This window comes from Haliotis cracherodii, unplaced genomic scaffold, assembly GCF_022045235.1.
Source record: "Haliotis cracherodii isolate W230 unplaced genomic scaffold, xgHalCrac1.p SCAF_4, whole genome shotgun sequence".
Classification (NCBI taxonomy): Eukaryota; Metazoa; Mollusca; class Gastropoda; order Lepetellida; family Haliotidae; genus Haliotis; species Haliotis cracherodii.
The window spans coordinates 59,760,020-59,776,055 of NW_027266297.1; the positions used below are offsets into that span (position 1 = coordinate 59,760,020).

A 16,036-nucleotide genomic window follows, 5' to 3' on the forward strand; every position below is an offset into this window, starting at 1 on the left:
TCGATGCTCATGATGTCAACCACTGGATTGTCTACTACAGACTTGATTATTTACAGACCGCTGTCATATAGCTGGAATATTGCTGAGTTCGGCGTAAAACAACAACCAAACAGACAAATATCTCAAATGTCCAGGATAGTGTCACTGTCAAATGTCTTGAAACAAGCCTGTCCTGGTTCTTGAACCTGGAATAGTGTTGGAAGCTTGCAGGAATAGGCACCTATTCTGCACGTGGCAAGTAGATAAACCCTCGTCTTGCACCTACAGAGGTACAGCCAGGCTTTTAGAAACTGTCCCATCCCGAAATTGTCACATTGTCAACAGCTTTAATCACACATCCTGTTAAAATCTGGCCACTTCAGCACTCAACATTATACCAGGCAGCGTTTCAGTCATTTGTTCCTATTGACAATTACCACAAACACATCTACAACAATCTCTACTGCCACATACCGCGATCAGGGCGGTGAGGTAGCCGAGTGGTTGAAGCGTTCGCTCGTCATGCTTAAGACCCGGGTTCGATTCCCCACATGAGTACAATGTCTGAAACCCGTTTTTGGTGTACGTGCTATTGCTGGAATATTGCTAAAAGCGGCGTAAAACCATAATCACTCACTCATTCACATACCCGACCACCTCCGTGGTCAATCTCCAGAATCGTCATCATACCAAAAGACGTTCAAAGATGGTACTTCTTGTTACTCTGTGGGGCACTCGGCATTAAGGGGCTAAAATAAGGACTGGTTGGCTCAGAGTCAGTATACTGTGTCTGAGTGGGGTATTCATGTTAAACTGTGGCATGATATCTCAATGGGCTAGCACTATAAATCGGCATCAGTCCGGACTAGTACAAGCAGCCACACAAACACACACACGTGCATGCACGTCGCTATATAAGTGCAATAATCTTGAGCGCGACGTTAAACCCCATTTCACCTCACCTCACCTCACCTCACCTCACCTCACCTCACCTCACATACCCCAATCCTAGATATGACAGACAGGTGTGAAGGTTTTGAGGGGGTTCTCATCCATCTCTCCTCCCTCAGTGGGGTCGCTGGAGCAGCACGGCAGCATCATCGCCCACCTCCTGTCCCAGGTCCGCATCGGGATGGATCTCACCAAGGTCGTCCTACCCACCTTTATTCTTGAACGGAGGTCACTGTTGGAGATGTATGCTGACTTCATTGCACATCCGGACCTATTTGTCAAGTAAGTCAGGGTCACCACAGCTTATTGGAGACAGGGGTTTCACAGCTGGATGGACCCGTGAAGATTCCGGGGTACAATAGGTCTTCAGCAACCCATGCTTGCCGTAAAAGGTGACTATGCTTGTCGTGAAAGGCGACTAACTGGATCGGGTGGTCAGGCTCACTGACTTGGTTGATGCATGTCATCGATCCCAATTGCGTGGATCGATGCTCATGATATTAATCACTGGATTGTCTGTTCCAGACTCGATTATTTACAGACTGCCGTCATGTAGCTGAAATATTGCTGAGTGTGGCGTTAAACAACAAACAAAACCAACACAGCTGGATGATACTCATTGATGCATGATTTCAACTTTTATAGTACATTGAGTGTTAATAGCATGAAATTCTAGTCAATAAGAGTAAAATACTGAAGTCACTGATACATACGCAGGGATTGACCTCGGCCGCGATTCCGTGATATCCTCATTTGGTTGTTGTAGATCTGTTTGCTTCATCCAGTTGCTAAGCCTGGTTGCCATTGTATGATTAAAACAACAATTAAAACTAAGGCTAAAAAAATTAATAGACTTGGTTCTCAGGCACCACCTGCATCATCATAAAGTCAAACATGTCTCAGTAGGAGACCATCCAATGAATCTCAGACAACACATACTAACATGATCAGGACCCCATTCCACAAAGCAATCTTAGTGCTACAACTATTGTAAGTCTGTCTTTAAGTATGGGAGTTAGGATCATCGTAGCGCTACGACAGTCGTAAGTCTTTGTTTAGGAATGAGAGTTACGATCATTGTAACGGTATGACTGTCATAACTCTGTGATAAAGTATGGGAGTTATGATCATCTTAGCACTATGACTGTCATAAGTCTATCTTAAAGTATTGGAGTTACGATCATCTTAGTGCAATGACGGTCATAAGTCTAGGTTAAGGTATTGGAGTTACGATCATCTTAGTGCTATGACTGTCATAAGTCTATCTTAAAGTATTGGAGTTACGATCATCTTAGTGCTATGACTGTCATAAGTCTATCTTAAAGTATTGGAGTTACGATCATCTTATTGCTATGACTGTCATAAGTCTATCTTAAAGTATTGGAGTTACGATCATCTTATTGCTATGACTGTCATAAGTCTAGGTTAAGGTGTTGGAGTTAGATCATCTTAGTGTTATGACTGTCATAAGTCTAGGTTAAGGTATTGGAGTTTCGATCATCTTAGTGCTATGACTGTCGTAAGCCTATATTCAAGTATCGGTGTTACGATCATCTCAATAATATGACAATCTAATATGTCATAAGTCTAGGTTAAGGTATTGGAGTTACGATCATCTTAGTGTTATGACTGTCGTAAGCCTATATTCAATCATCTGTGTTACGATCATCTTACCGCTAAGATATATATGTGAAATGGGACCCAGGGCCCAGTTCCACAAAGCAATCTTAGTGCTATGACTGTCTTAAGTCCATATTAAAGTATTGGAGTTGCGATCATCTTAGTGCTATTACTGTCGTAAGTCTATGTTAAAGTATTGGAGTTACTGTCATCTTAGTGCTATTACTGTCGTAAGTCTATGTTAAAGTATTGGAGTTACGATCATCTTAGTGCTATTACTGTCGTAAGTCTATGTTAAAGTATTGGAGTTACGATCATCTTAGTGCTATGACTGTCGTAAGTCTATGTTAAAGTATTGGAGTTACTGTCATCTTAGTGCTATGACTGTCGTAAGTCTATGTAAGAGTATTGGAGTTACTGTCATCTTAGCACTACGATTGCTTCTTGAACGGAGCCCTAATGTCCCCGAACAGAAGTGTACATCCTTGGCATGGATGAGTACACCCAAGGGAACTGTGCGTAAACCTGCTGCCTTGTTGTACAGAGTGGCTGACCTGGAGACGCCGCGGGAACGCATGGTGCAGGTGGTGCGGTGGTACTTGTCCGCCTTCCACGCCGGCAGGAACAGCGACATAGCCAAGAAACCCTACAACCCAATACTCGGGGAGACATTCAAGTGCTTCTGGAACCTCCCAGATGAAAAATCTACAGTAAGTTAGAATGTGACAGCATAATACATTCAATGTTACATCGGCTCTATAAGGCTGGGACGATACACCAACTGCGCGATCCGATACCTATCATGATACACCAACTTTGCGATCCGATACATATCACGATACACCAACTGCATGATCCGTTACCTATCACGAAACACCAACTGCACGATCCGATACATATCACGATACACCAACTGCATGATCTGATTCCTATCACGATACACCAACTGCACGATCCGATACATATCACGATACACCAACTGCATGATCCGATACCTATCACGATACACCAACTGCATGATCCGATACATATCATGATACACCAACTGCATGATCCGATACATATCATGATACACCAACTGCGCGATCCGATACATATCATAATACACCAACTGCATGATCCGATACCTATCACGATACACCAACTGCATGATCCGATACCTATCACGATACACCAACTGTGAGATCCGATACATATCACGATACACCAACTGCATGATCCGATACCTATCACGATACACCAACTGCATGATCCGATACCTATCACGATACACCAACTGCGCGATCCGATACCTATCACGATACACCAACTGCATGATCCGATACCTATCACAATAAACCAACTGCATGATCCGATACCTATCACGATACACCAACTGCATGATCCGATACACATCACAATACACAAACTGCATGATCCGATACCTATCACGATACACCAACTGCATGATCCGATACCTATCACGATACACCAACTGCATGATCCGATACCTATCACGATACACCAACTGCGCGATCCGATACCTATCACGATTCACCAACTGCATGATCCGATACCTATCACGATACACCAACTGCATGATCCGATACCTATCACGATACACCAACTGCATGATCAGATACCTATCACGATACACCAACTGCATGATCCGATACCTATCACGATACACCAACTGCATGATCCGATACATATCACGATACACCAACTGCATGATCCGATACCTATCACGATACACCAACTGTGCGATCCGATACGTATCACAATACACCAACTGCATGATCCGATACCTATCACGATACACCAACTGCATGATCCGATACCTATCACGATACACCAACTGCATGATCCGATACGTATCACGATACACCAACTGCATGATCCGATACCTATCACGATACACCAACTGCATGATCAGATACGTATCACAATACACCAACTGCATGAACCGATACATATCACGATACACCAACTGCATGATCCGATACCTATCACAATACACCAACTGCATGATCCGATACCTATCACAATACACCAACTGCATGATCCGATACCTATCATGATACACCAACTGCGCGATGCGATACGTATCACAATACACCAACTGCATGATCCGATACCTATCACAATACACCAACTGCATGATCCGATACCTATCACAATACACCAACTGCATGATCCGATACCTATCACAATACACCAACTGCATGATCCGATACCTATCACGATACACCAACTGCGCGATCCGATACGTATCACAATACCTTGCTCACGATCCGATACATATCATGATACACCAAATGCGCGATCCGATACGTATCACAATACCTTGCTCACGATCCGATACTAACATGTGCTCTTATCTGTGGTTCGTGAGCCATGTTTTTCATAGACGGGAAGGCCAAATACCTGGCATTCTAACAATTTACAGTTGGCAGTGTCAAGTATGGCGCACTGGACGAAAATATTTATGTTTTCACTACTCATTTTCACTAGTAATTAGTGTTTGGTGTAACATTTATTGAATAATACATTTAAGGTAAGAATCGATACTTTTTACTTTGTGTGCGATGTTGATCTATACTTGTATCAAGAAGTAAACAATTGTGATCCACCGATGTATCAGTGTATCGTCCCACTACTAGGCTCTGTGAGAGAAAGATGATGTTTGTTGTTAGTTGTGTAAGTTACAAGGGGTGATGGGCTAGCCCAGTTGGTAAAGTGTCTTTAGTTCTGAGTTTGAGTCCCTATATTGGTAAAATGGGTGGTTTAGTGACTCCAGCTATGGTATGGATGTGTGCTTCTGATTCTTAGACTAAAAAAAAAATAATAGTCCTGGTTTTCAGGCATCATCATAAAGTTCGCAGCATAATTTGTTTTTATTTCCATTTTTAAAAAAACCCTTTAATATCAAGTCCAACAGTAGTCAAATACTGTTTTCCTGTATTTTACTCATCACGGAATACATTTCCAGGTTTATTGTACACAACTGTTTATTTGGTTACATACTAGTTTGAACAACAACAACAAGAACAAAAAAAGACACCGCCCGCACGCACAATATTTACATCATTTGATGACATTCAAAACAGTTTTCGAGAAGTCAAGGTTATTGTAAATAACTCTTGTTGAAAGTGAATGATTCAGGTTGTACATAGATTTAGATTCTTTAGCAGAAAACCTCAAGGCTGCAAGGGTTCCCAATATTTCCAAAACTGTAAAGACTTGTGCAATGGCAGTGCGGTAATCACTTTTCTTTATTAACCTTGTACGATTGCGACTAACGAGATCGGGTGGTCAGACTTGCTGACTTGGTTGATTCATGTCATCATATCCCAATTGCGTGGATCGATGCTCATGATGTCAATCACTGGATTGTGTCGTCCAGACTTAATGTTTTACAGACCGCCGTCATATAGCTGGAATATTGCTGAGTGTTGCGTTAAACAACAAATAAACAAACAAATAACAAATATCTCCTGAATAAAACGCATTTCACATCATCTACCTCTTCTCGGTGTCTGTAAGACATGTAGAATACTCGAATGTAACCGCTATCTATTCGTGGCAGTGTCTCTGTCTCGGAGCTCAGACTTACCCTGGGAAGTCACACTTTAATAACAGATATTTTTTATAATACCTGTACATACCTATTTGATTTAAAGTTTTCTGCGTTTTATGTCTCATTTACGGCATGTGTATTTCTTGACCATTGATGTGTGCAGGATGTGGTTGAAGATGGTCCTGTTGCCTGGGCAACCAAAGACAGCATCGCATTCATAGCAGAACAAGTGTCTCACCATCCACCAAGTGAGTACGCAGGGGCAGGTAACTTGTGTTGGCTCGGAGTCAGTATACTGTGTCTGAGCGGGGTATTCATGTCAAACTGCAGCATGGTATCTCAGTGTGCTAGCACTATAAATCGGCATCAGTCCAGACTAGTGCAAGCAGCCACACACACACACACATACACGTGCATGCACGCCGCAATAATCTTGGACGCGACGTTAAACACGATTTCACTTCACAGTTGTAAAACGTGTCAGAACATCTTCCTGAGGCAAGGGAATTAACTGGCTTTAAAAGTCCAGTTTCCACCCTTGCCGAACTAGGCTGGAATTACTGGGCTCGATCGAAGCGCCACCAGTGGCTATTACCAATTATGTCCCTTCTAAGCCTCTCCTATGGACCAATCAGATTCCACCTCTCGTATCGTCGCTATATAAGTGCAATAATCTTGGACGCGACGTTAAACCCCATTTCACCTCACCACCTCTTGTATCACTTGCGTTTGCTTCACACAAAATTGTTGCGCCCGGTCAGGATGATCTGATCGATAATCAATATCTATATTGTGATAAAACGAGTCTTACATCGCGAAATGCATCAAATCACGTGAGCACCTTGATTAAAAACATGAGAAGATTTTGAAAATATCTGCTGACAATGAGTTGGTGGTGCACATGTTTGGTAAATCCTGCAATCGACCAAAATCTGCACGACAGTTTCTGAACCGGATTTCAATTTCGGTGCACGATTTTGATTGGACTATGCATAGACTCATTAGTCCAGCCAAAATGTAACTCAATAATACCAGCCTAGTTCGGCAAGGGTGGATACTGGACTTTTATAGTCAGTTAACTCACTTGCCTCGGGAAGATGAACTCGTAATAGCCACTAGTGGCTCTTCTACCGAGCCTGGAAATTCCAGCCTAGTTCGGCAAGGGTGGAAACTGGACTGTTATAGTCAGTTAACTCTCTTGTCTCGGGAAGATGGTGTCAGAATGTCACCCGAATGTAATGCCAAGTTGACTGTGGTTCCTCACAGAACACTGTCTTCCTTAGTGGTATGTATAATGGGGTTATTCCTCAATGACCAATAGGGCTGGGTTGATTGTGGGTTTGTTGCTCAACGCCCCACTCGGCAATATTCAAGCTATATGCAGTGGTCTGTAAATAATTGAGTTTGGACCAGACAATCCAGTGATTAATATCATGAGCATCGATCCATGCAATTGGGATCGATGCCACGCATCAACCAAGTCAGCGAGCCTGACCACCCGATCCCGTTAGTGGCCTCTTACGGGATCGGACTGTCAGGCTCACTGACTTGGTTGATGCATGTCATCGATCCCTATGACTGGGAAGAATCTGATTTTGTCAAGGGTTTTATTCTAAAATTCTAAAGCTCTCAAGTCAAGTGATTATGATAATGTATAATGTTTAGGTAAAACATTTATTAAGATTAGCGATTTTTATTGGTTGCCTTAAGTATTGACGGATCATAGGTTTTCGGGCGTCATACTTTTTCGGACGGCCATGTTTATCGCGATTACTCTCACTATAACAAGGGGTGTGGGGTCACAGACATTGTAAAAACTTAGATGATGGCCTGTTTTTTAGAGAAAGTTGCCTTTTTCAAAGTGAATGAGATGTTCATGTGATTACAGAGAAAACTACTTATGTTTCTTAAGCCCATAACACGGGGATATTTAAATGTTTGGCTTCGAAAACACGACCCTATGAGCATCTATAGCTGTTTTTATGTTTCGGGTCAGGAAACATATACTGCCTCTTTCCTGTTGTGTCTAGTTTGTGTCTAAAAGATGTGTGTTGTTTTCATCATTCTACAATGGTAAAGAGTGTTCCTCATACTATTAACCACTGGTTTGCACAGGGCATGGTGATATTGCTGAAATATTGTTGGGTTATAAAACAAGATTCACCAATGCACCCAAGTTTCACATATAATTTCTGACCCATGAAGATTCCAGGGTAGAAAAGGTCTTCAGCAACCCATACTTGCCGTAAAAGGCGTCTATGCTTATCGTAAAAGGTAACTAACGTGATCGGGTGGTCAGGTCGCTGACTTGGTTGATACATGTCATCGATCCCAATTGCATGGATCGATGCTCATGATGTCAATCACTGAATTGTCTGGTCCAGACTCAATTGCTGGAATATTGCTGAGTGTGGCGTTACACAACAAACAAACAAACAAACTTATAATTTCTGATTAAGCTGTTCCTCATTTCAGTTTCGGCGTTCTATGCTGAACACCACAGTAAGCGCATCGCTCTGGACGGGTACATCTGGACCAAGTCCAAGTTCCTGGGCCTATCCATCGGTGTCCACATGATCGGTCAGGCTGTTGTGTCTGTCCTGGACCATGATGAGGAATACACACTCACCTTCCCGAATGGCTACGGCAGGTACGACCACCACAGCACAACTCGTAACAAGCATAGTAGCAGTGTTATTATAAAAAAATCCAGTTAAGATAATCTGGATAATCTAATACTAAAGAGAATAATTTTCATTAAGTGATATGTATATATCTTGATTCATCACCTCGTATCACCTGGGGGCACGGGTGGCCCAGTCATCCAAGGTGTCCCTTGGGCACGCCAGAAACCTATGATTGTGGGTTCGAATCCCGGTTCGCCCCAAGTATGTTTCTAGGTTTGTCAGCACCATACCCGTGCTCGTGGGTTTCACCGAAGTGGTAAACGTCTGAGACCTGCATCACTTCGGGCTTTCCTCCCACATTAAGCTGACAAGCCGCAATATAACTGGAATACTGTTCAAAGCGGCGTTAAACCCAACTCACTCACTCACTTGTATCACCTTGATGACGTGGATAGTTGATCACAGTTGTAATCACTGGATTCTCTGGTCAGGACTTGATTTTGACAAAGTATACACAGGAATATGAGGGTACAAAAAGATACAGAGGTAAACAAACATACGCAGGTACATGAAGGTACAAAAAGATACACAAAGGTAAACATAGGTAGAGAAAGGTACGCGATGGTACAGACAGGTACATACAGGTATATGATGGTAATACAAAGGACCCATGCAAGCAAAGATAGAGGACGGTATTCTGAGGTATTCATAGGAACGGACAGGTACAGACAGGTAGATAATAATAATAATATTAATAGGCTATATTTATGTTGCAATATTTCCACACCACACAGAGAGGCATGCTCAAAGCGCTGTTATTACCCCGGTCACTGGAGTGTTCACTCGAGAATAATTCTCAGCTCCTTGGGGAGTATACAACTCAGGCTGCCTGTTAGGCGCTAGTAGATGAAAGTACGAGCAGGAACACACAGGTACACTCAGGTACGCAAAGATACACGGGTAGATGAAGGTACAAGCAGGAACACTCAGGTACACCAAGATACACGGGTAGATGAAGGTATGAGCAGGAACACACAGGTACACTCAGGTACACCAAGATACACGGGTAAATGAAAGTACGCACAGGTACACTCAGGTACACCAAGATACACAGATAGATGAAGGTACGAGCAGGAACACACAGGTACACTCAGGTACACCAAGATACACGGGTAGATGAAGGTACCAGCAGGAACACACAGGTACACTCAGGTACACCAAGATACACGGGTAGATGAAGGTATGAGCAGGAACACACAGGTACACTCAGGTACACCAAGATACACGGGTAAATGAAAGTACGCACAGGTACACTCAGGTACACCAAGATACACAGATAGATGAAGGTACGAGCAGGAACACACAGGTACACTCAGGTACACCAAGATACACGGGTAGATGAAGGTACGAGCAGGAACACACAGGTACACTCAGGTACACCAAGATACACGGGTAGATGAAGGTACGAGCAGGAACACACAGGTACACCAAGATACACGGGTAGATGAAGGTACGAGCAGGAACACACAGGTACACCAAGATACACGGGTAGATGAAGGTACGAGCAGGAACACACAGGTACACCAAGATACACGGGTAGATGAAGGTACGAGCAGGAACACACAGGTACACCAAGATACACGGGTAGATGAAGGTACGAGCAGGAACACACAGGTACACCAAGATACACGGGTAGATGAAGGTACGAGCAGGAACACACAGGTACACTCAGGTACACCAAGATACACGGGTAGATGAAGGTACGAGCAGGAACACACAGGTACACTCAGGTACACCAAGATACACGGGTAGATGAAGGTACGAGCAGGAACACACAGGTACACCAAGATACACGGGTAGATGAAGGTACGAGCAGGAACACACAGGTACACCAAGATACACAGATAGATGAAGGTACGAGCAGGAACACACAGGTACACTCAGGTACACCAAGATACACAGGTAGATGAAGGTACGCACAGGTACACTCAGGTACGCAAATATACACAGGTAGATGAAGGTACGAGCAGGAACACACAGGTACACTCAGGTACACAAAGATACACAGGTAGATGAAGGTACGCACAGGTACACTCAGGTACGCAAATATACACAGGTAGATGAAGGTACGAGCAGGAACACACAGGTACACTCAGGTACACCAAGATACACGGGTAGATGAAGGTACGAGCAGGAACACACAGGTACACTCAGGTACACCAAGATACACGGATAGATGAAGGTACCAGCAGTAACACACAGGTACACTCAGGTACACCAAGATACACGGGTAGATGAAGGTACGAGCAGGAACACACAGGTACACTCAGGTACACCAAGATACACGGGTAGATGAAGGTACGAGCAGGAACACACAGGTACACTCAGGTACACCAAGATACACAGGTAGATGAAGGTACGAGCAGGAACACACAGGTACACCAAGATACACGGGTAGATGAAGGTACGAGCAGGAACACACAGGTACACTCAGGTACACCAAGATACTCGGGTAGATGAAGGTACGAGCAGGAACACACAGGAACACCAAGATACACGGGTAGATGAAGGTACGAGCAGGAACACACAGGAACACACAGGTACACCAAGATACTCGGGTAGATGAAGGTACGAGCAGGAACACACAGGTACACTCAGGTACACCAAGATACACGGGTAGATGAAGGTACGAGCAGGAACACACAGGTACACTCAGGTACACCAAGATACACAGGTAGATGAAGGTACCAGCAGTAACACACAGGTACACCAAGATACACAGATAGATGAAGGTACGAGCAGGAACACACAGGTACACTCAGGTACACCAAGATACACGGGTAGATGAAGGTACGAGCAGGAACATACAGGTACACTCAGGTACACCAAGATACACAGGTAGATGAAAGTACGAGCAGGAACACACAGGTACACTCAGGTACACAAAGATACACAGGTAGATGAAGGTACGCACAGGTACACTCAGGTACACCAAGATACACAGGTAGATGAAGGTACGAGCAGGAACACACAGGTACACTCAGGTACACCAAGATACACGGGTAGATGAAGGTACGAGCAGGAACACACAGGTACACTCAGGTACACCAAGATACACGGGTAGATGAAGGTACGAGCAGGAACACACAGGTACACCAAGATACACGGGTAGATGAAGGTACGAGCAGGAACACACAGGTACACTCAGGTACACAAAGATACACAGGTAGATGAAGGTACGCACAGGTACACTCAGGTACGCAAATATACACAGGTAGATGAAGGTACGAGCAGGAACACACAGGTACACTCAGGTACACCAAGATACACGGGTAGATGAAGGTACGAGCAGGAACACACAGGTACACTCAGGTACACCAAGATACACGGATAGATGAAGGTACCAGCAGTAACACACAGGTACACTCAGGTACACCAAGATACACGGGTAGATGAAGGTACGAGCAGGAACACACAGGTACACTCAGGTACACCAAGATACACGGGTAGATGAAGGTACGAGCAGGAACACACAGGTACACTCAGGTACACCAAGATACTCGGGTAGATGAAGGTACGAGCAGGAACACACAGGTACACTCAGGTACACCAAGATACACGGGTAGATGAAGGTACGAGCAGGAACACACAGGTACACTCAGGTACACCAAGATACACGGGTAGATGAAGGTACCAGCAGTAACACACAGGTACACCAAGATACACAGATAGATGAAGGTACGAGCAGGAACACACAGGTACACTCAGGTACACCAAGATACACGGGTAGATGAAGGTACGAGCAGGAACACACAGGTACACTCAGGTACACCAAGATACACAGGTAGATGAAAGTACGAGCAGGAACACACAGGTACACTCAGGTACACAAAGATACACAGGTAGATGAAGGTACGCACAGGTACACTCAGGTACACCAAGATACACAGGTAGATGAAGGTACGAGCAGGAACACACAGGTACACTCAGGTACACCAAGATACACGGGTAGATGAAGGTACGAGCAGGAACACACAGGTACACTCAGGTACACCAAGATACACGGGTAGATGAAGGTACGAGCAGGAACACACAGGTACACTCAGGTACACCAAGATACACGGGTAGATGAAGGTACCAGCAGGTACACTCAGGTACACCAAGATACACAGATAGATGAAGGTACGAGCAGGAACACACAGGTACACCAAGATACACGGGTAGATGAAGGTACGAGCAGGAACACACAGGTACACTCAGGTACACCAAGATACACGGGTAGATGAAGGTACGAGCAGGAACACACAGGTACACCAAGATACACGGGTAGATGAAGGTACGAGCAGGAACACACAGGTACACTCAGGTACACCAGGATACACAGGTAGATGAAGGTACGAGCAGGAACACACAGGTACACCAAGATACACGGGTAGATGAAGGTACGAGCAGGAACACACAGGTACACCAAGATACACGGGTAGATGAAGGTACGAGCAGGAACACACAGGTACACTCAGGTACACCAAGATACACGGGTAGATGAAGGTACGCACAGGTACACTCAGGTACACCAAGATACACGGGTAGATGAAGGTACGAGCAGGAACACACAGGTACACTCAGGTACACCAAGATACACAGATAGATGAAGGTACGAGCAGGAACACACAGGTACACTCAGGTACACCAAGATACACGGGTAGATGAAGGTACCAGCAGTAACACACAGGTACACTCAGGTGCGCCAAGATACACGGGTAGATGAAGGTACGAGCAGGAACACACAGGTACACTCAGGTACACCAAGATACACGGGTAGATGAAGGTACGAGCAGGAACACACAGGTACACTCAGGTACACCAAGATACACAGATAGATGAAGGTACGAGCAGGAACACACAGGTACACTCAGGTACACAAAGATACACAGGTAGATGAAGGTACGCACAGGTACACTCAGGTACGCAAAGATACACAGGTAGATGAAGGTACGCACAGGTACACTCAGGTACACCAAGATACACAGGTAGATGAAAGTACGAGCAGGAACACACAGGTACACTCAGGTACACAAAGATACACAGGTAGATGAAGGTACGCACAGGTACACTCAGGTACGCAAATATACACAGGTAGATGAAGGTACGAGCAGGAACACACAGGTACACTCAGGTACACCAAGATACACGGGTAGATGAAGGTACGAGCAGGAACACACAGGTACACTCAGGTACACCAAGATACACGGGTAGATGAAGGTACGAGCAGGAACACACAGGTACACTCAGGTACACCAAGATACACGGGTAGATGAAGGTACGAGCAGGAACACACAGGTACACCAAGATACACGGGTAGATGAAGGTACGAGCAGGAACACACAGGTACACCAAGATACACGGGTAGATGAAGGTACGAGCAGGAACACACAGGTACACTCAGGTACACCAAGATACACAGGTAGATGAAGGTACGAGCAGGAACACACAGGTACACCAAGATACACGGGTAGATGAAGGTACGAGCAGGAACACACAGGTACACTCAGGTACACCAAGATACACGGGTAGATGAAGGTACGAGCAGGAACACACAGGTACACCAGGATACACAGGTAGATGAAGGTACGAGCAGGAACACACAGGTACACCAAGATACACGGGTAGATGAAGGTACGAGCAGGTACGCAGAGATACACGGGTAGATGAAGGTACGAGCAGGAACACACAGGTACACCAAGATACACGGGTAGATGAAGGTACGAGCAGGTACGCAGAGATACACGGGTAGATGAAGTTACAAGCAGGTACACACAGGTACACAAAGATACAGGGGTAGATGAAGATACAAGCAGGTACACACAGGTACACCAAGATACACGGGTAGATGAAGGTACGAGCAGGTACGCAGAGATACACGGGTAGATGAAGTTACAAGCAGGTACACACAGGTACACAAAGATACAGGGGTAGATGAAGATACAAGCAGGTACACACAGGTAGACAAAGATACACGGGTAGATGAAGGTACGAGCAGGTGCACACATGTACGCAAAGATACACAGGTTGATGAAGATACAAGCAGGTACACACAGGTACACGTTGCCTCTGTTGCAGGTCGATCCTGACGGTGCCGTGGGTGGAGCTGGGAGGGAAGGTACAGATTGCATGTGCCAAGACAGGATACAGCGCCACTGTGGAGTTCCATACAAAAGTAGGAGTTTGCTTCGATGTCCATGACAAAGTAGACACAATTTATGGACAACTACTTCTTAATTTACTGTAAAGGCGACGTTTCAGTGTAGATCCTTATACCGTTGTCAAGCAAGTCTCAATGATGAACATGGTACAGAATATATACTGTAAATTGTGAAATTAATGTGTCTCCGAAAAAATGCGACCACTAAACCTTAGCGAAAGATGCGACCCAATATGAATGCGATACCCCCTCCTCTCAAGCATCAGTGGATTTCTATCTAAAGATGTCCTCAGTCAGGTTAAAAATCCTCACCTTAATCCAACCTTACATCAATCCAACCTTACATTAATCCAATCACACACCAAATAGCACCGCTTATTAGCGCTGAGTAAAGTACTTCCGCAAAAACAATACATGCGCGCTGGCTCATGTCGGCCTTCGACGCAGTCGCAAAGAACAAAGGGTTGCGTCTGTCTGGACTTACAGGTGTGATCAGTGATGACATAAGTGAGTAGAACTCTTGTTTTGACCCCAGCAGTGACAATTCACAGGACGTAATTAGTGTTCGAATGACATTGTTTATATACTTGTAACAAGTGCTGCTCAGTAAACAGTGATGTGGAATACATAGTTGTTTGTTTTCAGTGTATGTCTAAGTTGGTATTTTTGCTATCCAAAATGTCTTATTGTTGATATAAATGCGATGTTTAAAAATGCGAGCAAAGACCACACGCATCTTTTGCACTTAATTCACGCTCACGTTAATTTCAAGATTTATAGTACTCACCGCCAAAACAAGGACGAACCTAGGAAACATATAGAGAAGTATGTACATTAAGAAGAGATGTTTAAGTGTACCAATTCATGACAAAACTAACAATCAGTCAAGTATTACCACTGTGTCTTTATTGTTATCTCGATATGCTGCACGTGATTTCCAAACTTTACATGCTAATCCTGATCTGTGACGTCACATGTGATGCATCGTGAGCATAGGTTCACACCACATACCAGTATGTTTGTTTGTGCATCGAACCAAACTGAGATCTCGTGAATATGGGGGCGGTCGGGTAGCCTACTGGTTAAAGCGTTTGCTCG

The 16,036-nt window shown here is 44.4% G+C and overlaps 1 protein-coding gene across 2 annotated transcripts in view; it reads left to right on the forward strand.

Annotated features, from left to right (window-relative positions):
- LOC139479206 (oxysterol-binding protein-related protein 9-like) overlaps nt 1-16,036 on the forward strand; it is a 46,634-nt gene that overhangs the window by 26,148 nt on the left and 4,450 nt on the right. For both annotated transcript variants that reach the window (XM_071262050.1, XM_071262051.1), the window contains 5 exons: nt 1,050-1,212; nt 3,095-3,260; nt 6,273-6,357; nt 8,585-8,759; nt 14,857-14,953. In XM_071262050.1, coding sequence (XP_071118151.1) covers nt 1,050-1,212; nt 3,095-3,260; nt 6,273-6,357; nt 8,585-8,759; nt 14,857-14,953 — 686 coding nt within the window. The remainder of the gene's footprint in view (nt 1-1,049; nt 1,213-3,094; nt 3,261-6,272; nt 6,358-8,584; nt 8,760-14,856; nt 14,954-16,036) is intronic.